Source organism: Macaca nemestrina, chromosome 1, assembly GCF_043159975.1.
Source record: "Macaca nemestrina isolate mMacNem1 chromosome 1, mMacNem.hap1, whole genome shotgun sequence".
Taxonomy (NCBI): domain Eukaryota; kingdom Metazoa; phylum Chordata; class Mammalia; order Primates; family Cercopithecidae; genus Macaca; species Macaca nemestrina.
This window is the reverse complement of record NC_092125.1, coordinates 176,782,762-176,807,123: the sequence shown is the minus strand read 5'-3', so window position 1 is coordinate 176,807,123 and position 24,362 is coordinate 176,782,762. Positions and strand designations below refer to the sequence as shown.

General features: G+C 40.9%; 1 protein-coding gene across 1 annotated transcript in view; it reads left to right on the top strand.

Annotated features, from left to right (window-relative positions):
• The first annotated feature begins 15,643 nt into the window (after positions 1-15,643).
• The window catches only part of LOC105495133 (complement C8 alpha chain), a 63,098-nt gene continuing 54,379 nt past the window's right edge, over positions 15,644-24,362 (top strand). Inside the window, exon 1 of the mRNA XM_011764364.2 lies at positions 15,644-15,843. Within this exon, the coding sequence (XP_011762666.2) occupies positions 15,767-15,843 (77 nt within the window). The 5' untranslated portion in view covers positions 15,644-15,766. The remainder of the gene's footprint in view (positions 15,844-24,362) is intronic.

The following is a 24,362-nucleotide window of genomic DNA, read 5'->3' as shown; positions in this document are numbered from 1 at the left end:
TCTTTTCTGAAGTCCCCCTGTCAAGCTGTCCCTCTGAAATCAAGCTGCTTTTCTTCTACATCTGGCTGCTGCTTCTCTTCTCTCCTTCTCTGCCACTCCACTCTGCTCTTCTGCCAGCGGAGCTTGGGATTTTTATGGGTACAGGGTGGGAGGCTGGGGGGACCAGTGTGGTTTTGGAAAAGGCAACATTCAGGCAGGAAAACAAGCATGTGAAGTTCTCATTTGGGGCCATGGGTCCAGGCTTGAGGGTGGAACCCCGGCCAGGGACCCACCCTCTTCTACCCAGTATTTCTCTGCCTCCTGTTCATATCACTTTCTACACTGGTCTGTTCACAGAGCAACTCGTGCTTCCTCACAGTATGGTTGCTGGGTTAGAAGAGTAAGTGTCACAAGAGGTAGGAAGTAGAAGCTGTCCATTTATTAAAGCCTGAAACTGGAAACTGGCACAGCACTACTTCTGCCACAATTTTTTGGCCAAGAAGTCCCAGAACCCAGATTCAAGGGCAGGGGACATTAATGGGAGGAATATCAATTAGTTTTGGGATCATGTTTTAAAACAACCATGCCACAGTCTGCCCTCTGGCCTCAAATTAATTACAATTATTCTACACGCCAACTATATCCACTGCTTCCCAATACCTCCACAAAAGCCTCATCCCATTATGGTGTTAGATTCAGGATCAAGGTCCAGAATCCTGTCATTTCCTCAAGTTGAGATGCCAAAGAGGCTCCTGGGGTGCAGTTCCTCAGATAAAGCTCGTTTTGATCAGAAGTCCTGTGCACTAAAGAGACAAGTCTTCTGCTTCCACTTACAATGGTGGGACAGACAAACTCAAACCATCAGAGCAGCGGTGTTTAGAAGCTGAGCTGCTGAGTCAGTCTGGTGGGCTGGGGCGTGTCTGGTAGCAGCCTTGTGCCATGGACTGAGCACAGGCTTTGCCACTAGATGTTCTGGCTTCCAATGTAGACTCTGCCACTGATTTTGTGGGTGGCAATGAGTATGTCTTTCCACTACTCAGAACCTTAATTCCCTTTTCCTTAAAATGGGAATAATAATCTCCGCTTCACAGGTCTTTGTGGGATTTAAATAATGTGTTGTACTTGAAATTGCCTGGCAAAATGCATGGTCTCTACTAGGTCATCAATATGAGAATAAATTGGGCATAATGATATTTATTTCACAGCATGAATGCAAGACTCAAAATAAATGAAAGAGATTTGTAAACTGTACAAGTTTTATGAAAGAATAATGTGTGTTTGTTTCTTTTGTTAACATCCGTTGGCTGCTTCCCAGTTGAGGCCCCAGCATCAGCAGTGAGGGGTACCCTCTGCCCTGGGCCCAGTGACAGCTTGGTCTCTGAGGCAAAAGTTGGGAAAGGGAGCTGCTAGCTGCACATAAACCAAAAGTCATGAGACTTTCCTTTCCTTTTGTGCTTGCTTTTGCTCTGAAGCCACCAGATTTCACCCACATGGGATTACACCAAAATGTATCAATCCAGCCTTTGGTGCTAGAGAAAATTTCTGGAGGGGATAATTAGATGAATCTACATTGTGGCCTAAAGGTCAGAGCAGCAGTGAGTGGGTGGGTGGCCATATGGTTTCTGTTTCTAAGGGTCAAAGATGAAGTAGAAGTAATATGGGCTTAGAAGTAGGCAAACCAGGCCAGGCGTGGTGGCTCACGCCTGTAATCCCAGAACTTTGGGAGGCTGAGGCGGGTGGATCATAAGTTCAAGAGATCGAGACCATCCGGGCCAACATAGTGAAACCCTGTCTCTACTAAAAATACAAAAATTAGCTGAGCGTGGGGGCGCGCGCCTGTAGTCCCAGCTACTCAGGAGGCTGAGGCAGGAGAATTGCTGCAACCCGGGAGGCAGAGGTTGTAGTGAACCGAGATCATGCCACTGCACTTCAGCCTGGTGACAGACTGAGACTCTGTCAAAAAAAAAAAGTAGGCAGATCAGGGTTCAGATCCAGATAATGCCTCTTCTTGACTATGTGTTGTGGGAAAGTCCTCTCACCCACAGGATCCTCAGCTTTCTCACCTGATACACAGGAAACTAATCATCCCAGCTGACGCAGTTGTTGTAGAAAGCACCGAGGCAATGCATGTGAAGAACTCGCTTCATTGCCTGATGTAGAGGCAGTGCCAAGCAGATACTACTTTATTATTATTAGGAGAGCATGGGATAAGAGTATTCACCTCATGGGCTGGTATAAGGATTGGATAAATTGCATTCAGAGCATTTCCCCAGAACTAGACATGTAGAAAGTGCTCAGGAAATAGTAGCTGCTGCCATTAATAATTTTAATTTTAGCAACCACAGTGTTAATCACACTCAACTAACAGTCTTTCGAAGTTTCTATAAGCTTGGAGACAAGTAGGTTTGAATTATGTATACAAATGCCATGTGAAAGATTTCTTCTGCAAGAGACTGGTGTATAAACAATTTACTTGCACAAAACAAGGAAATAAAAAATATTAACAGAAAAGGAGCCATACTGAGACCAGCACCCACAATTTTGTTGATGTTTCACATGAGAAAGTGCATAATAAAATCTCCATTTTGAAGACGTTGCTCAATTTTTTAGACAGAGAGAAATACTAAGTGGAACGGGCTGACTGAACAGTTCAAACTGGGGCCACAAACCAGATACGGTTTTATTTATTTTCCAGTCACTGCCTTCAGCTAAGCTCTGTCTAAATCCACTTTCCCATATCTTATTGGTAAATCCATAGCTTTTTGGTCACTTTCAGCAACATGGATAAAATCACTCTAGTATTTTAGCCTCCTTATCCTAACCATGGTACTCCGTGGTCCCTACCTGACCCTCCTTGTGTGGGCTACTCCAGCAAGTCTCCTGCCCTCAGAAACTAGAAGAGAAGTAGGCACCAGTTTCTATGTTTCTATAAGTTCCCAAACTCCAAGAGACCACTTTTAAGAACTTTCTTACAATCTTCCCCTCCATGTCAAGGTGGTCCTGGGCTGAAACCACACATTCTGCAGCTCAGTGGACAGCAGACTGGGGAATATAATGCTGCATGGGTGAGTTATTGGTACAATAAGGCTGTCTAACACTTAATCCAACACCTAGCACTTTAGACCACACTGTTTCTCAGATCTGTGGCTGGCTGAGCAGGCTGACTTCAGGCTATGGCAGGTGGAAGTCAGCTGATTGAGTCTGGATTTGAATGAGCAACTCTAATTCAAGCTGAAGGTATGCAGGTTTGCTGGGCCCTTCTGTTCCATGTACCTCTTTTCCTCCAGGAGAGAGGGATACCTGAGGCATGTTCTTTTTATGATGATAACTGAGACGTAAAAGGTGTCCTCCAAGTATCATGACCTCACATTACTATATTCAAAAACATGCAGGGAAATGAGGATTCTCCCTGCACTTCTCTTAGTTTCCATCAGGCTGGTAGCTTTCCTTAGAAGTTATCCAACAGATTTTCCTCTGTATCTCATCCACTAGGACAGAGTCTCATGTCTATCTTCAAATGAGTCTCCGGAAAAGGGAAAGTGCTCACCATGGTGGGCTCAGAAAAATGCTTGTTGAGTGAATTGATTTTTATGGAAATAAGCAGTCTTCGTTTAGGTTGCTAAACCAAGTGTCATTTCTGAGAACAAGCAAAACACACGACCAGGTTAGGGTAATTAAGTAAAAGGAAATGAGGAGGGAAGAGTAGGAAGAAGGACCCAACTTTATGTTTGTTGCCAACTCATCTACTGAAACACAATTGTAGTTTCAGTAACACAGAGTGATAATATGCTCAGAGTTCGAGGGCTACGCCAGAGCTTCCCAAGCCTGGGGGTCCTTATTTCATATTCAATAAAATAAAAGCAGTGGCGGTAAAGAAGTTAATAATAACTAATAACAATGTGTTATAATTAGCTATTAATAATAATTAGCTGTTTTTAATACTTAGGTAGTATCAACTAAGTGCAGGCACTTTCTTAAGAGCTTCATAAATATGAGTTCATTATTATGTACTGCTCATGAAGACTACAGTGGCCAATTGGCCTCAATGAACCACGTTTTCTGATATTCACACCCTTGGATGGTCCCCTCCCACACTGATCCTAGGGTTGACCTGCAATTTGCTTTCACCAGTGGGACACTGACAAGTGTAATATAAGCATAATAATTCTCTTTTGGGAGTCAGCTGCTATGCTGTAATGAAGCTTAAGCTAGACTCCTGAATGATGAGAGGCCATGTGCAGAGAAACCCTATGCAATGATAGACTGTCTTTCATGTCCCAGCCCCAGTTGAGCTCTCAGCTGAACAACCTTCCACAGAATCCTGAGAAATGATAAGCCAATGTTGTTTCCAGCCACTGAGTTTTTAGGTGGTTTGTTATACCACAGTAGAAATTTAAATAATTGGTACAACGAATGTGTGCAAATTCCTTGGACAATTTATGTGAACGACTTTCTTTTCCTTTCTTACTATTTGTGATCAGCCACAAAAAGCTAAAGGGATGATTATGAGCCTCACAGGGCTTATTTATTCATTTATTCAACACATATTGATTGCGTGCCTGCTCTGTGCCAGGCAGTGTGCTTGGTGCTGGGGTACCGCTGTGAGTAAACAGCCCCTGCCTTCGTGACGCATATAATTCATGACACAAATCTCTCCTCCCTGATGCCACTCTGAAAAGATGAGTAGCGGCCTCCTCAAATATATCATTTGTTTTCTTAATAACCGATTATGCATCTGTCACTCATCTAAATCTGGCATTAATCTGCTTGTTATGTCAAAGACAGGGGCGTAGTCAGACTTTGACGTCAGGTTAACTTCGCCTCAAATCCCCTCTCCCTCCTGCCTCCTTTTGGCCTCAGTTTCCTCCTTTTTGGATCGAGTATAAGAATTCCCACTTAAAGCTACTGTAAGGAAGGCAGGAAACGCACAAGTGCTCAATAAATGTTCATTGTTTTCTCTCTTCTTTCATGGAGTGAATAACTACATTCAATTTCAGGGAAGTTTTCATCAGAGGACAGTTCATGGGCTTCTGGTCTGGACCTCTCCTGTTTTCTAGGATGCTGATGCTGACAAGAATTTTGCACCAAGCTCTCCTAATGCTCTCTACCTGCCCTGACTCCCTGATCCTCTGCAGTGGGCGGCTGAGTCTGTGATCCTGGATGCAGGGCCCCTCGTCGACAGAGCATTACCAAAGACTCTCATGTACATTATCTCAATTACTCTTTCCAGCAGGCCCGCGAGGCAGGTGTGCTTAGCCTCATTTTATAGTTGAGATGCCCAAGGCTCAGAGAGCTAAAGTGACTTTTGCAAGGTTACAAAGACAATTAGTGGCTGAGCTTGCCTTGAAACCCAGGTGCCCTACCTCCTGCCTTAAGGTCTTTCGAGTCTCTTTGCACTGCTTCCCTGCCATGCCATCCCCCACTGCCTAGTGCTATATCACAAAGACCTTTGAAAAGTGAAACCCAGAGCGTTCTCAAGAAATGGAGGCACAAATGCACAGTTATTGTTTTTCTTGCAACTGTGTACGTGGGGGGCATTAACATTCACCCAGGAGCTGCTGAAATCCACTCAACCAGAACGAGGCTGGTGAGGAGAGAACTGACCAAATTTGTTTACAGGGGCTAATCCGGCTCTGTCTCTCACTCCACACTGTCTGGGAGAAAGTCTAATTACAGCCTGACAGCCCAGAGTGTCTCATGGGAAGACAAATCTTGAATAAAAGTATGAAAACAGACTTGAATGGTGTGTGTGTGTGTGTGTGTGTGTGTGTGTGTGTGTGTGTGTGTGTGTTTCCTGGTCCTGCAGTTCTAACAGGGATTTCTGAGATAAGGATTATATAAGCCTAAGGTTGCATACTGGAGGAGGCAGTGGAGATAAGCTAGCCCTCGAGTGTGGACACTAAAGTCCAGAGAAGTCAAATGACTGTCCCAAGTTCATGCAATGTGGTCTTGATACAGGTTAGCATAAGAATCCAGGTGCCTGACTCTGGAGATTCTGAATTCCCTCTGGGGAGCCCCCAAGGGCTTCCCTTTGTGTGGCAGGTGCATGGTGTTCCAGATCCTGGGAGTTGGTCTGTAACCTGGTTTCTCTGCTTCCAATCCTAACTCCCTGATCCCCGCCCCTCACTGCATCCTCCAAGAGGATCCCAGAGTGCAAAGTACAAATCTGATCAGGAGGCTCCACAGCTTCAATTCATTCAATTGTACCTCCCTGTCCTTAGGGATGAAATACATACCTGAGTCTTACCAAAACCCAACAACAAAAAACCAAAACCACAAAACCCAAAGTTGTTGGATGTGGCTTTGCCTGTCCTGCCAATCCTTCTCAAGGTATACTTGGTTCTAGCCCTCCAGATAGCTGGTTGAGCCCCAAGATGGCCATGCTCTTTGGTGCCTTCCTGGATTTGCTTATTCTGTTCTCAGTGTCTGGGATGCTTGCTCTTTCTTCCTCTCTCTGTTTAAAGTAAACTTCTGCATCAACCAAGCTCCTATCCTCTTCTTCCTGCTTCCTTCAAAGCCTAAGTCTCACATCAGCAGCTGTTGGTGGCTGCTCCCAGCTTAGCCCTCTGCAGCTCTCCATGACACACTCACCCATATGCATAGCATGGTGATGGACAGGGGCTGTGTTCTCTTCATCTCTGAGTGTTCAATGCCCACCACAGTGTCTAACCCTAAGCCTCAATGGAACCAATGCAATAACAGATTGCCATGTGCATTATATCACTGGCTATAACATAATAGTGAAAAGCTTGTCATCACTCCCACAGCTCAGGTTCTGACTGATCAGTCCATTGGGTCACTATTGCTCTGAGACTTAAAGGCTGCAATTTCTTTAAGGGTCTCATTTAAAATGTAAATACTCATGGGCTGACAATATAAAGATGCCTAAAATACATAGAAAAATGGTGCACACACACAGTGGTCTCTATCAGTTTCTCAGTGACCCTTGTGGCATTACTGATTCTTCAGATGGCATCATGGGCATCACTGAGAGTAAGCCCAACCTGAATAGCCACAGGTTGGTATTTCTGGAACAAAGAATCATGACAGAAGGGATGATGTATTAGTTCATTTCATGCTGTTGACAAACATACCCAAGACTGGGAAGAAAAAGAGGTTTAATTGGACTTACAGTTCCACATGGCTGAGGAGGCCTCAGAATCATGGCAGGAGGCAAAAGGAACTTCTTACATGGCAGTGGCAAGAGAAAATGAGGAAGATGCAAAAGCAGAAACCCCTGACAAAACCATTAGATCTTGTGAGACTTATTCATTACCACGAGAACAGTATGGGAGAAAGTGCTCTCATGATTCAAATTATTTCCCACCATGTCCTTCCCACAACACATGGGAATTATGGGAGTACAATTCAAGATGAGATTTGAGTGGGGACATGGAGCCAAACCAAATCATCCCACCCCTGGCCCTTCAAAATCTCATGTTCTCACATTTCAATATCAATCATGCCTTCCCAACAGTCCCCCAAAGTCTTAACTCATTTCAGCATTAACCCAAAAGTCCACAGTCCAAAGTCTCATCTGAGACAAGTCAAGTCCCTTCCACCTATGAGCCTGTAAAATCAAAAGCAAGCTAGTTACTTCCTAGAAATAGTGGGGGTACAGGTATTGGGTAAATACAGCCATTCCAAATGGGAGAAATTGGCCAAAACTAAGTGGTTATAGGGCCCATGCAAGTCCAAAATCCAGCAGGTCAGTCAAATCTTAAAGCTCTAAAAGATCTCCTTTGACTCCAGGTCTCACATCCAGGTCATGCTGATGCAAGAGGTGGGTTCCCATGGTCTTGGGCAGCTCTGCCCTTGTGACTTTGCAGGGTACAGCCTCCCTCCCAGCTGCTTTCACAGGCTGGCATTGAATGTCTGTGGCTTTCCCGGTCAATGGTGCAAGCTGTCAGTGTATCTACCATTCTAGGGTCTGGAGGATGGTGGCCCTCTTCTCACAGCTTCACTAGGTGGTGCCCCAGTAGGAACTCTGTGTTGGGGCTCTGACCACACATTTCCCTTCTGCACTGCCCTAGCAGAGGTTTTCCATGAGCACCCCATCCCTGTAGCAAACTTCTGCCTGGGCATCCAGGTGTTTCCATACATCTTCTGAAATCTAGATGGAGGTTCCCAAACCCCAGTTCTTGACTTCTGTGAACTCTGAGCCTCAATACCATGTGGAAGCTGCCAAGGTTTGGGGCTTACACTCTCTGAAGCCATGGACCGAGCTGTACATTGGCCCCTTTCAGCCACGGCTGGAGAGGCTGGCATGCAGGGCACCAAGTTCCTAGGCTGTACCCAGCATGGAGACCCTGGGCCCAGCTCACAAAACCATTTTCTCCTAGGCCTTCAGGCCTGTGGTAGGAGGGGCTGCCATGAAGACCTCTGACATGCCCCAGAGACATTTTCCCAGTTGTCTTAGGGATTAACATTCAGGTCCTCGTTACTTATGCAAATTTCTGCAGCCATCTTGAATTTCTCCCTAGAAAATGGGCTTTTCTTTTCTATCACATCATCAGGCGGCAAATTTTCTGAACTTTTATGCTCTGCTTCCTTTATAAAGGTGAATGTCTTTAACTGCTCCCAAGTCACATCTTCAATGCTTTGCTGCTTAGACATTTCTTCCACCAGATACCCTAAATCATCTTTCTCAAGTTCAAAGTTCCACAAACCCCTAGGGCAGAGGCCAATGCTGCCAGTCTCTCTGCTAAAATATGACAAGAGTCACCTTTACTCCAGTTCTCAACAAGTTCTTCATCTCCACCTTACTGTCCACATCGCTGTCAGGCTTTTTGTCAAAGCCATTCAACAAATATCTAGGAAGTTCCAAACTTTCTCACATTTTCCTGTCTTCTTCTGAGTCCTCCAAACTGTTCCAGCCTCTGCCTGTTACCCAGGTCCAAAGTCATTTCCACATTTTTGGGTATCTTTTCAGCAACACCCCACTCTGCTGGTACCAATTTACTGCATTAGTCTGTTTTCACATTACTGATAAAAACATACCTGAGACTGGGAAGAAAAAGAGGTTTAATTGGACTTACAGTTCCATATGGCTGGGGAGGCCTCCAAATCATGGTGGGAGGTGAAAGGCATTTCTTACATGGAGGCAGCAAGAGAAAATGAGGAAGATGCAAAAGCGAAAACTCCTGATAAAACCATCAGATCTCACGAGACTTGTTCACTACCACGAGAACAGTATGGGAGAGACCGCCTCTATGATTCAAATTATCTTCCACCACGTCCCTCCCACCACATGTGGGAATTATGGGAGTACAATTCAAGATGAGATTTGGGTGGGGACACGGAGTCAAACCATATCAGGAGAGAAGTGAAAAGATTACAAAGAAAAACAGCATTCATTATGATTTTGCCTGGAAATGCTTGCTCATTCAGGTCAATTCAGTAAACATCAATTAGGTACTGTGTGTATATATGATATATATCTGTATGCATATACACACATATGTATTTATAAACCCAATAATCATCAGACCCACTATATAGGAGGGGTGATGAAGGCACAGTGGTGAAACAACTTGCCCAAAGTTGCAAGACTGGTTCATGGCTGTGCTGGGAGTTCAATTCAGTTATGTTTGGACTAAAAGCTGAAATCTTCTGTAACTGCATAAAACATGCACCTACTATCTGTCAGCAGTGGAAATACAAAGATGATTTAAATCATGGTCTTCGCTCTCAAAAAGCTCACAGGGAATCTGGAGAACAGAAAGTAACAGGCATCTCAGTGTGGTGCTGGGAGGGAATGGAAGGTTGAAAACTGTGGGAGAAGGCAATGTGACCAGGGACATTGTTTAGAATAGCCTGCTCATGGTGACCGCATGAAGCCAACTGACTTCTAGAGGGCTTTAGGATTGTTTTTAACATCTCTGCATGCTGCGTGCTCCCTTATTGCTTGCACCAGGGGCAGATGAAGCCAGCCTGGCTATGGAGAGCTAGTTTCACTCACTGACTCTCATGTATCTGATTCACAAAGACTCTGGGCCAGGCACAGTCTTGCCTTCCAGAAGTTCACAGAAATCACAAACAGGATGAAGGACGATCCATCAAGTCAGTGGTCTTTTAAAGCGAGTGCTATGACCTGGCACTGTGGGAACAGAGAGGGCTATGCTGCACCAAGCTGTGAGTGAAGGCACTGCAGAGAAGGAGACAACTGACCAGTGGATGAGGCCTGGAGAATTTGCTCAGGTTCAAAATTAACTCTGTTTTTATTGCAGCCAAATTCCAACACAGATTTTTCGAAGGACCACCCAGATTTGGCCAGAGCTGCTTACAATGCTGAATTGCCTCTTTGAGAAAAGGTCCTTAATTTCTACTTTAATGAGCCAGACAGTGACTCCCTGTCATCCACCCCCGAAATGCAAATACAAAGCTTCAGTATGAAGTAGGGAGCAGCAGGCACGCATTAGCCCATTCGTTTTTAAGCCTCTGATTGAGACCAATTACTAAACCAGCCCTACTTCATTTCCAGTCGAAAACCCACTGCTAATGTCTGTTGGCTGCTACCAGGGACTGATGAGGTAATCAGGAGGAAAAACAGATATAAAAGACATGTAATCTTGCAAAGGGTGAAGAAGGGACGATAGGGAAGGCAGTGGACAGGAGATGCTCATTTGCTAATTGCAGATTTTGTACCAGATACTGTGCTGAATATTTTGTAGGCTTCTCCAGTGAGGGCACAGGATATCATCCCCCAGTATACCCACACACCCACCCACACATATACACATACATACACAGCCCCCAGAGAGATACCTGAGGCAAACCCACAAAACTGTATGTTCAGCCATTCATGTTAACCAATCAGTTAGCTGCACAGCAAAATTTTATGTCTTCTATGACCATGGTGAGATTGGCCACGTCCACGGTGGAGTTGCTACTTTGAGTTGCTCTCAAAGTTTTCAACGCTTTAGATGCCATAATGATACTGGAACTTGGGTAGAAGGGGCCTTTCTACCATGTTGCCACCTGGATCTACAGTTGGAGTCATTCTATCAGCTTCTGCTGGCTGCATTGTCCTGCCAGAGGGACTCACAATCAGTCCAAGGAACCAGCACACAGATTTCTCACATCCTCCCTCCAATAGTCTCTTAGCCAGATCCCTCCTTTCTTCCACTTTCTCCTTTCTTGGTACTTAAATGAAAGCTCTCATGCATATGAATGGGGAAAAATAGATTGTGAGAAGGGGGAGCATTGTTTGAAAAAAGCAGCAACAGCTGCTCAAAATGCCCAGTTGTGAATAGATTTCTTCATTTAGTGTTTACATACTTTCATTTTAGATATTTAAATATCTTTAGATTAAATATCCTAATTTGGTGCTTGATCCTATCCTGTTAGATAGGTATTGTTTTATCCATTTTACAGACGAAGAAACTAAGGCTAGGAGGCAATAACTGGTTAGTGGCACTTTCTGATCTAAGGCTGTGTTTTTTCCACTCCAGCACATTGCCTCCATTTGCACTAGATTTGCAGAATTTAGATCTCCTATTTGGATTGGGCAAACGCAGGGCCAGCATGGGGGAATGTGGCACAGAGCTTCTAAAAGCTTTGCAGAGAGCACAGATCTGGATGTCACCCTGTGGGAGCAGTCTGAGCCAACACGGGACATGTTCCTTTCTGAGGTCATAACTCACAGGCTGGCTTAGATGGTGAAAAGTGTTTCCCTAAGACAGGCAATGTGTTTTCAAAATGAATTGCAATCTCCATGTCTGTTCTGCTTGGTATTTTATAACTATCTATCTTTGATAACAAAATGCTACAATTAAGGTGGAATCCACATATGCAAACCTAACAATTTTTTGGCATTTCCCATTCATCTTAGAACATTTGGGCTGAAAGCAGATAGATGCCCCTCCCCCGTCCCAGTGCATGCATGCACACATGCGCGCGCGCGCACACACACACTCACTCACAGAGACACTGAATACTCCCATTTCTTATTAGCTTTTCTCCTTTGATTTCATCTTGTGATGATTTTGCTTTCTTTGTCCTCTAGAAATTATATTCATTCTCTGCTAAAGCATAATAGATCATTAGACTTGGAGCTAGAAGATCCAGGCCTTAGTCCTGATATACCACTTAGTTGTTGCACCAGACCAAAAAGAGCTGAAGTTTTGCATTTGGACGGATTATAAATCCATGACTCCAAGACTCACCTGCTGTGTGATTGCAGGCAAATTGCTTAACCACCCTGAATTTCAATATCCTCATTTTCAAAACCGCATTAGTATTACTGGCCTTGCGTGATTGCTGTGAAGATTAAATAGACGTATAAGGTGGTAGGCACTGGGCCTGGGATTTCAAACATCTTAGTTTCATTTTCCCCCTCAATCACTCTCTCTCTGACTCTCAAGATTCTCTTCAGGATGATGATCTTTATATATTTATTTATTTATTTATTTTTGAGATATGGTCTGGCTCTGTCATACAGGCAGGAGTGCAGTGGCGTGGTCTTGGCTCACAAGATCTGATGATCCTGCCACTTCTGCCTCCCAAGTATCTGGGACTACAAATGCACGTCACCATGCCTGGTTAACTTTTGTATTTTTTGTGGAGATGGGGTTTCACCATGTTGCCCAGGATAGGTTAATGATTTTTATCTCACAAGATTATTTTGAGAATTAAATGAGAAAATATACCTGAAAATATTCTGAAATAGTAATCTATTTTAAATTGCTTATTTGCTTATTCACTCAACAACTATTTCCGATTAAAGATTTTATTGTTAAGTGATATGGATGATTATAAAGAAGAATCAGACATGAAACTTACACTAAAGAAATGTACGTTCTCCAGTTACACCCTGCTCCCCTAGAAGAATATGGAACAAAAATTAGAAGTGCTGCTAGCACATTTATGAGGTTGAGCTTCCAAGGAGATACCTTTTAAATGGAGCCACCAGCAAAAGATCCATGATGGATCTGACATTTGAGAAGATGCTTGGCAGAAAGGGAGGAGATGATGGACGAAGGTAGTTCAGGTGGAAGGCCCAGTGTGAGCAAAGCCACAGCAGCAGCAAAGCATGAGGAAGGTGAGGGGAACCTAGACTATGCTGTAGGGGACCATTGCAGAGTTGTGGTTGATAAGGCTGCAAAAATGGGCTGGGACTCATTTATGAAGGAATTTGGACTTTTACTCTTATAGACAATGGGGGAGCCACTGCAGCTTTCTGAGCAGGACAGCGATGTTGTCAGGGACTGTTTTCTTGTTGATGAATCTAGCAGTGCTAGAGAGGGAGGGTTGAAGTGAGAGAGAACTCATAACCCACTAGAAGTGGGTTATGAGAATTACAGAGAGATGAGGCCCTGATATGGATCAAAGACAGTGAGGATGAAGGAGAGAAGGTTGGCGGGAAAATATTACAGAGGAATATGGTGGGATGTAAGGGACCGTGTTGGGGATGGGGTGGGAGAGGTGATAAAGGTTAAGAAGGAGTCCCAAAGCCATTGAGGGCTTAGGTAGGGAGAAAAGGCATCAGAGACATTTCAAGAAGGAGCCGCTTTAGGAAGGAAGACCCGATGGCTTGTATTTCAGGAATCAGAGGAAGGCAGACAAGCTTTTCCATGGGGCAGTGTTTCCCAGCCTAGGTACTATTGATATATTGGGCCAGACAATTTTTTGTTGTGGGGGCCTGTCCTGGGCATTGTAGGACGTGTGGCAGCATCCCTGGCCTTTATCCACTAGGTGCCAGTAGCACAACCCCCCAGGTTGTGATAACATAAATATCTTTGAACATTGTCAAATATCCCCTGAGGGCAAAATCACCCCTAGTGGAGAACATTGTTGTAGGGGAAGTCTTCTCCTCATGAGAAAAGCTGTAGGAGGAGTCGGGGAACCTGAGCTACACTTCCCAGGGGACTCTGTGGATCTGCGTCAGGAATTTTGACTATGGATGAGAAAGGACGGGAAGTTGGTAGAAAGAGGTGGCTGCCAGATGTGTCATCATGAGCTGGCCCCAGGGTGCCCAGATAGAACACCCCCCATTGTCTTTCATATCTTCAGTGAAAGCGTAATGAAATGCTAGTCACGCTGGAATATTGTGGAGCAAAAAGAAAGTGTGATTTTCAAAGTAGGGTAGAACTGAGGCCAAGAGGACCCAGGAGTCCAAATGAAAAGAGGTAGGAGAAAGAGAGACACAGAAATCATAGGCTCCAGGGACTCGCCAGGACCCAGAATCCACATTTACTTCTGTCAAGTTTACTAAAATCTCTGAGAAAAGGGAGATGATAACAATTTGGTGCCTTTAAAAAAATCTCCGCGTTTAAATCAGAAACACATTTTCTTAAGCATACTAGTCATTCATTAAAATTTCTCCTAACTTTGAGATCAGTAATGATACTACTGGACAGTCCTGCTAATGAGAGAATCTAAATATTCCCAAGGATATTGAGATAGCTGTACAACTTTCGGCAAGTTAGTTACTTTCTCTGGGCCTCCATTTCTTCGTCTTCATTAATTCCATCTAAATGGAATTAATAATTTCTATCTCATATCTCTGCTATGAAAATTAAATAAGACATATGAAATGCCTGCCACATAGTAGGCTTTCAATTATTGTCTGTGTATCTATCCATCATCTATTTACCTACCTATCTATCCATCCATCTTTATTAATTTTTTTTATTGTTTGTTTTTTGTTTTCAAAATGTCAGACTTGGCAGTTTTATTTTTTTATTTTTTTATTATTATTATATTTTAAGTTCTAGGGTACATGTGCACAATGTGCAGGTTTGTTACATATGTATACATGTGCCATGTTGCTGTGCTGCACCAATTAACTCGTCATTTACATTAAGTATATCTCCTAATGCTATCCCTCTCCACCCTCCCCACAATAGGACCCGGTGTGTGATATTCCCCTTCCTGTGTCCAAGTGATCTCATTGTTCAATTCCCACCTATGAGTGAGAACATGTGGTGTTTGATTTTCTGTTCTTGTGATAGTTTGCTGAGAATGATGGTTTCCAGCTGCATCCATGTCCCTACAAAGGACACCCCAACTCTTAATTTAATTTAATTTATGTCTTGGAGAGTAAGAAATTATATGCAGGTATGGTACCATTAGCCCAGTTGTGTGGTTCTATTGACATTTGACATTATAATTCTAGAGAGTGCTTCTGGAGATGTCTATTTAAGACATCTGGCCCCCTCAAGAAACAGATATGCTGGATCTTGATGATAGCCAGTGTCTGTATGAAAAGTGGAAAGTCCATTGAATTACACATATATTTCAGGATTTAGATGTTTGGCAATATATAGTAGAACTTTCATGTAACTGTTGGCATTTCCTACATTTTTCTGAGTGCTTTATGCCTGAGTTGATATGACAATATTAGCCTTGTTTCAGTCTTGTGAAATAGATTGATCTGACCTCAGAAGTTCCAAGAGATACCGGAAAAGACCAGGAATTCTAGAACTGCATCGTGGTTTGGTTTTTGTCTCTGTTTGAAAATAAGACCTCTTTGCTAAGCTGTTGTTGGTTAAATATCTTCTTTTCCTTAACCACATGGATATTGTTTTTCAAAAGGTCTAAAGGGCAGTGACCTTTGGTGTCTGGAACATTTTTAGAGTATTTAGGTAATCAATACTCTGGTTACTATTTAACCACATTTGAAAGAGAATCAATTGAGTTCTGTGCGAATTTGTGTGTATCTGGGTGAGTTTCTAACATCAGATAGATCTTACAGGTCCCAGCCTGTAGACATCTTTTACTCCAATTTCCTGAATAGATAGTTTTATTCCTTCAAGGTAATATAGCGCGGTGGCTTCTGGCTGAGATGTTTGCTGTTGTTTTCTTCATCTTGTCTTTGATGACTTGTCAGCCTGGGGTAACTGCACAGGAGAAGGTGAACCAGTAAGTGGGCCATATGTCTCTGCAAAACTTGCACATAGGAATCGCCTGCTGGGGAACTAAGACACTTTTATGTTTGCAGCAGAGGCTGTGTTGGAATGGAAAATAACCTCTTTTCATGTTATTGCTACTCCCGTGGAGGAGGATGGGACAGTGAAAAGACCGTGCTAAATTGGCCTACGTGTAAATCACAGCTCTAATGCTTAGAAGCTGAGTAATTCAGGGTAAATCATTTAATCTGTTTGATCCTTAGTTTCCCTAGCTGTAAAATGAGAATAATAATACCTCTTCTATAAGAGTTAATGTAGATAAAATAAGATCCTGAATATAAAATGTACTCAGCTTATAGTAGACACTTAATAAATGATAGTTCTCCTGAGTGGTGCTGAACAGTTAACTTAACCCCTACTTTCTTATCTGTAAAAGAGCATCATAAGAGTACCTGTCTCATAGTTTTGGGGGAGGATAAAATTAGATAATGTGTTCAAAATCACTTTGGGGGAGGCAAAGGACTATAGAGATGCTGGGTCATTTAATTCTAAAACTGACTTTATCTTTTGCTATGGGATAATAGAGGGAGGTGATATAGTTTCATATGTACATTGCATTTTACCCATTCTATTTTCTTGAGATTTCCAACCTAGCTTCATGAGTTTTTTTTTTTTTTTTTTTTTGTATCTTAATATTAAGTATTTTGTGGAGCCTAAGCAGTCCTTTATTTCATCTTTGGGATAGCTTTAAAGCAATCCCTTTCTCCCAAACATTAAAGATGTTAAATAGAATTATTTAATTATAATTCTTGATAGATGATGCAATTTTGAATCATTAGTGCTTTTAAATGCTAGAGCAAGTGAGAGTTCCTTTAAGTAACAGTTCAGAAGGGAGGAAAGCATTTTTAAAAGCAGTTAATCTGTAACTTGTATTTAAAGGAAATACAATTTTGAAATCAGAAAATTCATCTCTAATAATTAGAAGATAAAGCAAGAGAACTGTGGTAAAGGAAATCTCCGCCGAGATATTCTTAATTATAAAAGCTTATCATTGTAATCCTTTTTGAAAATGAACAAAGAGTCTTGATGTTTGATGAACTTATCAAACAAGACAGACCAGTGAAGAGGCAAATTTCAAGTCAAGGCAAAATAGAACCAATTAAATACTTTACAAAGTGCTGAAGAAGGAAATCATGAGGTCTTTGTATCTAATACCAGTGTGTCTGACACTGACTTTGAAAGTGAAAAGCTACATGGTGAAAAGATTTTATTAGGTTCAAATTCTGGCACTGACATTTACTAGCTGTCTGATCTCAGGCAAGTTATTTATTTTTCCAAGCTTCATTTTCCTTACCTGTAAAATGGGAGGAAAGAAAGAACAAAAATTAAATGCATGAAAGTACTTAGATCAATACCTATTACCTATTACCTAGCAAGTGTTCAGTGAAAGCTGTTACCAGTGCTTTGTGTGATTGTTATTGTTATTTTTTGGTATTTTCATTCTCTTGATGGTTGACAATAATCAGACAGAATAAATTTATAATATACCAGTTGGCATGGATCTTTCTGATCAGTCAGAGATTTTAAACTTTATTTTTAAGTAATAGCACTCTTTTCCCCTGCAAAATAAAATTTCACATGAACTCTAACATTGAAAACAGATAATATATAGATTTACATTTTAATGGCACACATTTATTTTATAAGTCCATGTTTAACGTTTGCTCATTATAAAATCTTAATTAAAAGTATGTTATTTGAAAAAAAAATTTTAAAACAATGGTGATGGAAGGAAGTTACAATCTTCAGCCTCAAAATCAGTGGATCTCTATTACATGTTTTATACAAATAACACCTTTCCAGTATGTATGCTGCTTAGAAGTTTTCAAGTTTTTAATTTGCCTGGAAGTTTTAATTGCAATTCTTTTCATGTATTGGGATTTGGTTTTTACTAAGAGTGTGGCCAACCTTAGTGAATATTCCATACGCTCAAAAAAGTGCATTATTCTGTTGTTCAGTGTAGTTCCAAGTCAATTAAGTCAAGCTGATTGTTAATGTCACTCAAGTTTTCATCTTGTTCTATTGATTACTGAGAAAAGAATCTTGCAATCTCCAACTGTATTTGTGGATTTGCCTACTTACAGTTCTATCAGTTTTAGCTCCATGTATTTTAAAGCTATGTTATTAAATACACACACACACATATCTAGAATTATTCTGACTGCTTGATAATTTACCCCCTTATTATCATGAAAGGCTTCCATTACCCCAAGGACAATGGTCCTTGTTCTACAACCTATTTCATTTATCATTAATACATATAGTTATCCTTGCTTTCTTATGATCTGTATGTGCATGGCAAATCTTTTTCTATTATTTTATTTTAACTTATATGACTATATTTAAAAATATAATTCATGTGAACATACATAGATGAGGCTTTCTTTAGCTAGTCTCACAACCTCTGTCTTTTAATTATAGTAATTAGACCATTTACATCAAATATAATTATTGATAAACTTGGGCTTGAGTTCACCATTTTACTATTTGTTTTCTATTTGTCCCATGTCTTCTTTGTTTCTATTTTCTTCTTTTTTGGGCCATCTTTTAGATTTATATTTTTCTAATTCCAAGGTGATATGGTTTTGTGGGTTTATAGTTTTCATCAAATTTGAAAATTTTTGCAATGATTCATTCATATATGTTTTCTGCCCCATACATTCTCATCTCTCTTTCTGATAGTCCAATTACAGAGATGCTAGCCTGCTGGATAAAGTCCCTCAGGTCACTGATGCTCTTTCTTTTTTTTGTTGTTGGCGGTTTATTTTCTGTTTCATTTTGGTTTCTATAACTACATATGTATTAATTTTTTGTTCTGCAATGTTTAATCTGCTGTTGAGCTTATCCAGTGAATTTTAAATTTGAGTTAATATAATTTTCAGTTTTAAATGTCTCATTTGGTATCTTTTAATATCTTCTGCTACCCTTCTCATTAGCTTCTTAATTCTCCTCAAATAATAGAGCATATTTACAATAACTCTTTCAAAGTTCTTGTATGCTAGTTCCATTATTTCTATTTTGTTGGTCTTTAGAATTAGGTAGGATTTAGTATCTAGCTTAATCCACTCATGTTACAGAGCAAGAAACTGAACCCTAGAGAAAGAAGAGGAGTATTCAATAACAAGATAACTCTGATAGGCATTTACGAATACTGGCCAATTTAACCCTTATTACATTCTTCTAAGAGTGTTGTTTTTATTATCCATCAGTTGAAGGCCAACATTTTCAACCCAACTTTTCCATTGATGAAAAGCAGAATTCCTTAGGGGAATTTTAAAAACGTGACTGAGGATCCCAAACACAGAGGACAACTATCTAAGCATCTAAAGTTGTTTCTTTTTGTTAAGTGGGCCTATAGGCAGTTGACCCTAAAGAAGTTTCAATCATGATGTCCCTTTTTATTTTATTGCTTTTGTGGACATCAGAGTATATTTACCAAAGCATCTTTGGCCAAGGCCATGTGAATATTTTTAATAGTAGTCCAGACGACTGAAAATTGATGTGTATTCAGGAAACATGAATTTTTAATTAATAAAAACAATTGGAGTAGTGGATGTGACTGAAAAGTGAATCATGTAATATGGAGACTTTTATTTAGGGTAACTAATCTTTAGCAATACTTCAGGTGGCATTGGGTCTGGTCTATAAAGTATAATCAATCTGGCATTAAGTCCTGGCATCACCACGTAGTGGCTATGGAACTTGGGCCAGTTGCTTAAACTTCCTAGGCTTCATTTTTTTTTTTTTCATCTATGAAATGGAGCTAATACATATTTCATAGAGTTTTTGTCAGGACTTGAGTAAGTTTATGTAAAGTACTTATAACAGAACCTGGTACATGGTAAGCCTTTAGAAAATTATTTTTATTACCCTGTTTCTCTTTTGTCAGAAATCCTTCAGAATACATCTTGGAATGCTTAAAAAATGCATAGGCTTTGGAATCTTTGTTGGTTTGAATTCTGGCCTTGCCACTTTCTACCTACAGAACCTTAAGCCAGTTATTTCAACTTCTTATGAATCGTTTTACTCATCTATAAAATGGAAATAGTACTTCCTACCCCCACAGGGTTCTTGTGAAATGTTAATGAATAACTTAAGATTATATGAGATAATATATTCGAGATACTGTGCTCAGCACTAGGGTACAATGGTGAGCAATACAGTCATGATTTCAGTCTTCTAGAGCTTGCAGTCTAGGAGTAGGAATAAAGTGTCAGAAGCTCTACGTATATGGCACTATGTTAGCATAGGACAGGCAGGCTAAGGAAAGCTATCTGGAGAGAATGAACTGAAGTGGAAAGGTTCGGCCAGATGAATGAGATATGATTAGCATTCTGTGGAGGAAATAGCGTTCTGCAAATACTGCAGGAGAGCCCAGTACATGCTTGGAACTTAAAGTTCTGTATGGAATTCTATGTGCATCTAGCACACAGTGGATACTTTTTTGGATTTATTTTTTCATTCATTCAATAAATAAATATTACAGGTATGCTAGGTGTTAGGTAATAAACTGAACAGATAATGTTTCAACACTCATGGAATTTATAGCGTAGTGATGGACTCAATAAATATGTAACCAAAAATATTATCTTAAAAATTGTGGGCGTGGTGGCTCACACCTGTAATCCTAGCACTTTGGGAGGACGAGGCAGGCGGATCACTTGAGCTCAGGGGTTCGAGACCATCCTGACCAATACGGTGAAACCCGGTCTCTACTAAAAATACAAAAAATTAGCTGGGCATGGTGGTACATGCCTGTAGTCTCAGCTACTTGAGACACTGAGGCATGAGAATCGCTTGAAACTGGGAACTGGAGGCTGCAGTGAGCCAAGATTGTGCCACTGCACTCTGATGTAAGCAACAGAGCAAGACTCTGTCTCAAAAGAAAAAAAAAAAAATTTCTTTTACATTGTGATAAATACTGCGAAGGAAATAAATGGGCCCTTTGTTAGAGGATATCAGAGCAATCTAAAGACAGGCTGATTGAGGGAATTTTCTGTGGAGGTGGCATTTAAACTGAGATGTGAAGGGCGGTAGGGAGAAGCTAGGTAAAGAGCAGGGTAAAGCGGAGGGATCACCTGTGCTAAGACTCTGTGATTGGAAGTGGCTTGTCATGTTTGAGGACTGAAGAATGAGAGTAGCATGAAAGCAGAGAAATGCCTTAAGAAGAAGTCAAAAAATTGGATGGAGGCCAGATCCCAGAGGACCTTAGGCACCACAATGAGAAATTTGGATTTGAGTCTATGTGTAGTAAAACACACACACAAAACAAAAATCACTGAGAGTCTTATAAAGGAAGGATATTATCTTATTTCTCATTTGAAAAAATTATCTTCATTGCTGTGCAGAGAATGGATTGGAGAAAGGTAAAGTAGAAGAAGGTCTTGGCCCACAGGAAGGCATAACAAGGAACTGCTTAAAAGAGAAAATGAATAGTTTAGATGTGGAACCATTAAGTTTGCCATGTCTAAGAGGCATTTGATAGACATATCAAATGGAGAAGTTGGATAAACAAAACAGGATTACAGAGGACTAGTCTAAGTTGAAGGCCTAAATGTAGAAACATTTGCACAGATCATGTATGAAGCCAAGGACATGGATCTTACCTTCTTAAGGGTGAGAAAAGCAGAAAGAGAAAAAGAAGAAAGACCAGACTGCACCTTGAAGAATTCCAGTTTTTGGAGGAGAACTGGCCAGAGGTAGGAAGAGAGTGAGGAGGAATTATGCTGAAGAAGTCCAAGAGATGAAAGTTCTCATGAAGAAAAAAGTGGTTAACAGACTGTGTGTTAGTCAGTTTTGTGTTGTTATAAAGGAATACCTGAAGCTGTGTAGTTTATAAAGGAAAGAGGTCTATTTGGCTCATGGTTGTGCAAGCTGTACAAGAAGCATGGTGCCAGCATCTGCTTGGCTTCTGGTGAGAGCTTTTCCTTTTTTAATTGACATATACATGCTTATTTTGTTTTATTGAGCACCCAATATATGCCGGGCATTGTTCTGGGCCCTGGGGATATAAATGAGAAAGACAAAGTCCTTGCTCTTAGCTCTCATGAAGCTTCTGTTCTAGAAAAGTGTATGCAAATATTTCATATACTTAAAGTTCTATAAAGAAATAGGAACATCCTGGTGAGGACTTTTGTGCTGCGTCAAAACATGGCAGAGAAGGTAAAAAAGGAAGTGGGCACATTTGAAGGGGACCAAACAGGAGGAGGAACCTTGCTTTATAACAACTAATTTCCATGGGAACCAGCGAGAATGAGTCTGTCTAGCCAGGAGAACCCACTCACTACTGCAAAAGCAGCACTAAGCCTTTCCTGAGGGATCTGTCTCAGGACCCAAACACCTCCCACCAGGCCCAACACTGCCACATCGGGAATCAAGTTTCAATATGAGTTTTGTTTTTTCCCCCCTACTTATTACACTCATGCAGTCAACATGAGTGGGGACAAATAAACCATAGCAGAGGGCAAGTAAAACAAAACCAGACAACTTTCTACTGGACTTAGCAACATGGAGGTTGCTGAAGACTGAGCGCTTTCAAAGTTAAACCTAAAATACCTCTGTTGTATGATGGAATCTCCATGTAACTGGATGGGACTGGCTCAAGATTATATGATTAGTGATAATCAGATTTTAATACAAGCTGAGCCAATTTATTAGGACAACACCCTGGTAATCATCAGGGTTGGGCTTTCTGACCTTCTAGCCTAGGATTGGTAGCTAATTAATTATTTTCTTTTCTAAGTTGCTGAAGTGGCCACATTCTGGGTCAAGTATTTAACTTGCACGTTGCTTATTCAACTCTAGGTTTTAGACCCTTTGCGCAATAAGCTGCTCTATTTTAAAAGGCAGATGGGAAGCATGTCACTTGTCCACAGCCCTATCCGAGTACATTCAGTACATTTTTGATGAAGACGGAGAGGTTTGATGAGCATGTGTGAGGTTGACAAGGTTAGAGTGACGCTAACATGTATGCCAGGCTTGTGCTTGAGATTTTACATACATGATCTCACCCCATATTCAAAATAGTCTTGCAAACAATTTTCCCTGTTTTATAGCTATAAGAAAATTGAAATTCAGTAAGTAGCAGAAATCAGATTCAAATGCATATTTGCTGAACTCTAAACCTCTTTCTTTTACATCAGTGTTTCAACTGTGTTACATAGTCTTACAGATGATGCATAAAAAAAGAAATGGCCTGTGTTTCCTCACAAAATTTGGGAAATGCCAGGGTAAGCAAATTAAAATGCAGAAACTCTCTGAGCCTTTAATATGTTATTGGGCATTTTAAATATCCAAGAATGGTATGGTGTATGCAGTTCATCCAAATGTATTTGACCATGGAACTTTTCTCCTCTTCCTCCCCGACCCCTGTGCATATCTCAGGAACTGTACTCTGCAGGGTACCCTTTGAGAAACGCTGCAATAGCACCATATAGAATTGTGCTCATTCCACAGATTAAAAAACTTAAAGTCAATTAAAGCAGCTTGCTCATAGTAGCCCAGCAGGTGAGAGGCAAACTGAAGATGAGAAGCAAAGACTCCTAAGTCCCTGTGCTCCATATTAAATGTCTTACTGATTGAGTAGAATTTTGCCAGCTGAGAGATGCCTTAAAAATATTTTCCAAGATTTATTAGGCCACAGAATTATGAATGGCTCCTTAAGTAATTAAACAATTTATACAGTTCTTTTGGAAAGCCATTTGGCAATATGTGCCATAAGTTCTAAAATCCCTTCAATGCAGTCATCCCACTCTACAGGATATATCTTCAACAAATAACTTGAATACTGAAAAACTGGGAACTCAATAATCCAATTGTTTAATGTAAGGGGAGTGGAACAATGTGTATTACCATAAATAGTTTAGGTTTCTGCTCTATTATTAAGTGGAAGAATCAGGATATAAAATGTAATACTCAGTATGACCTCAATGTGTTATGAAAATAAACAGAAGAAAATATAACTAAATATTCGTGATAGTAAAATTTGGGACAATTCCTTTCATTTATAATCTTTCCCATGTTCTCTGTAATGAGAATGTATTACTTTTATAATGATCAAAAAATGAACTACATTGAAAAAATTATTGGAATAATAAAATGTTGGTCACATTGGTATTGGCTAAAAGGTTGGAGCCCTGTAACAACTTTAATGAATGGTCCTGGTGTACTTTCTGTACTCTGGCCTCCGTGATAGCATTAGCATGTATGCCTCCGTCTAGACATCATGTCACAAGGCTTTTGAAACTACAGCAATACACCACTGCTCTGTCTAGGCTTTTGCTTCCATCCATTAGTACTGTTTCCCTCCGGTTTGACACATAATGCAGTCTCTATGGGCTTACAGTGACATTATCTTGACAATTCTGTAGTGAGATGCAGAAATAATGCTGGAGTCCTTTCCTGTTCCCAAACCTTCTCCCTATACCTTCTCTCTCTCCTTCCGATTATCCATGTTCCCACACTTCAAACTTT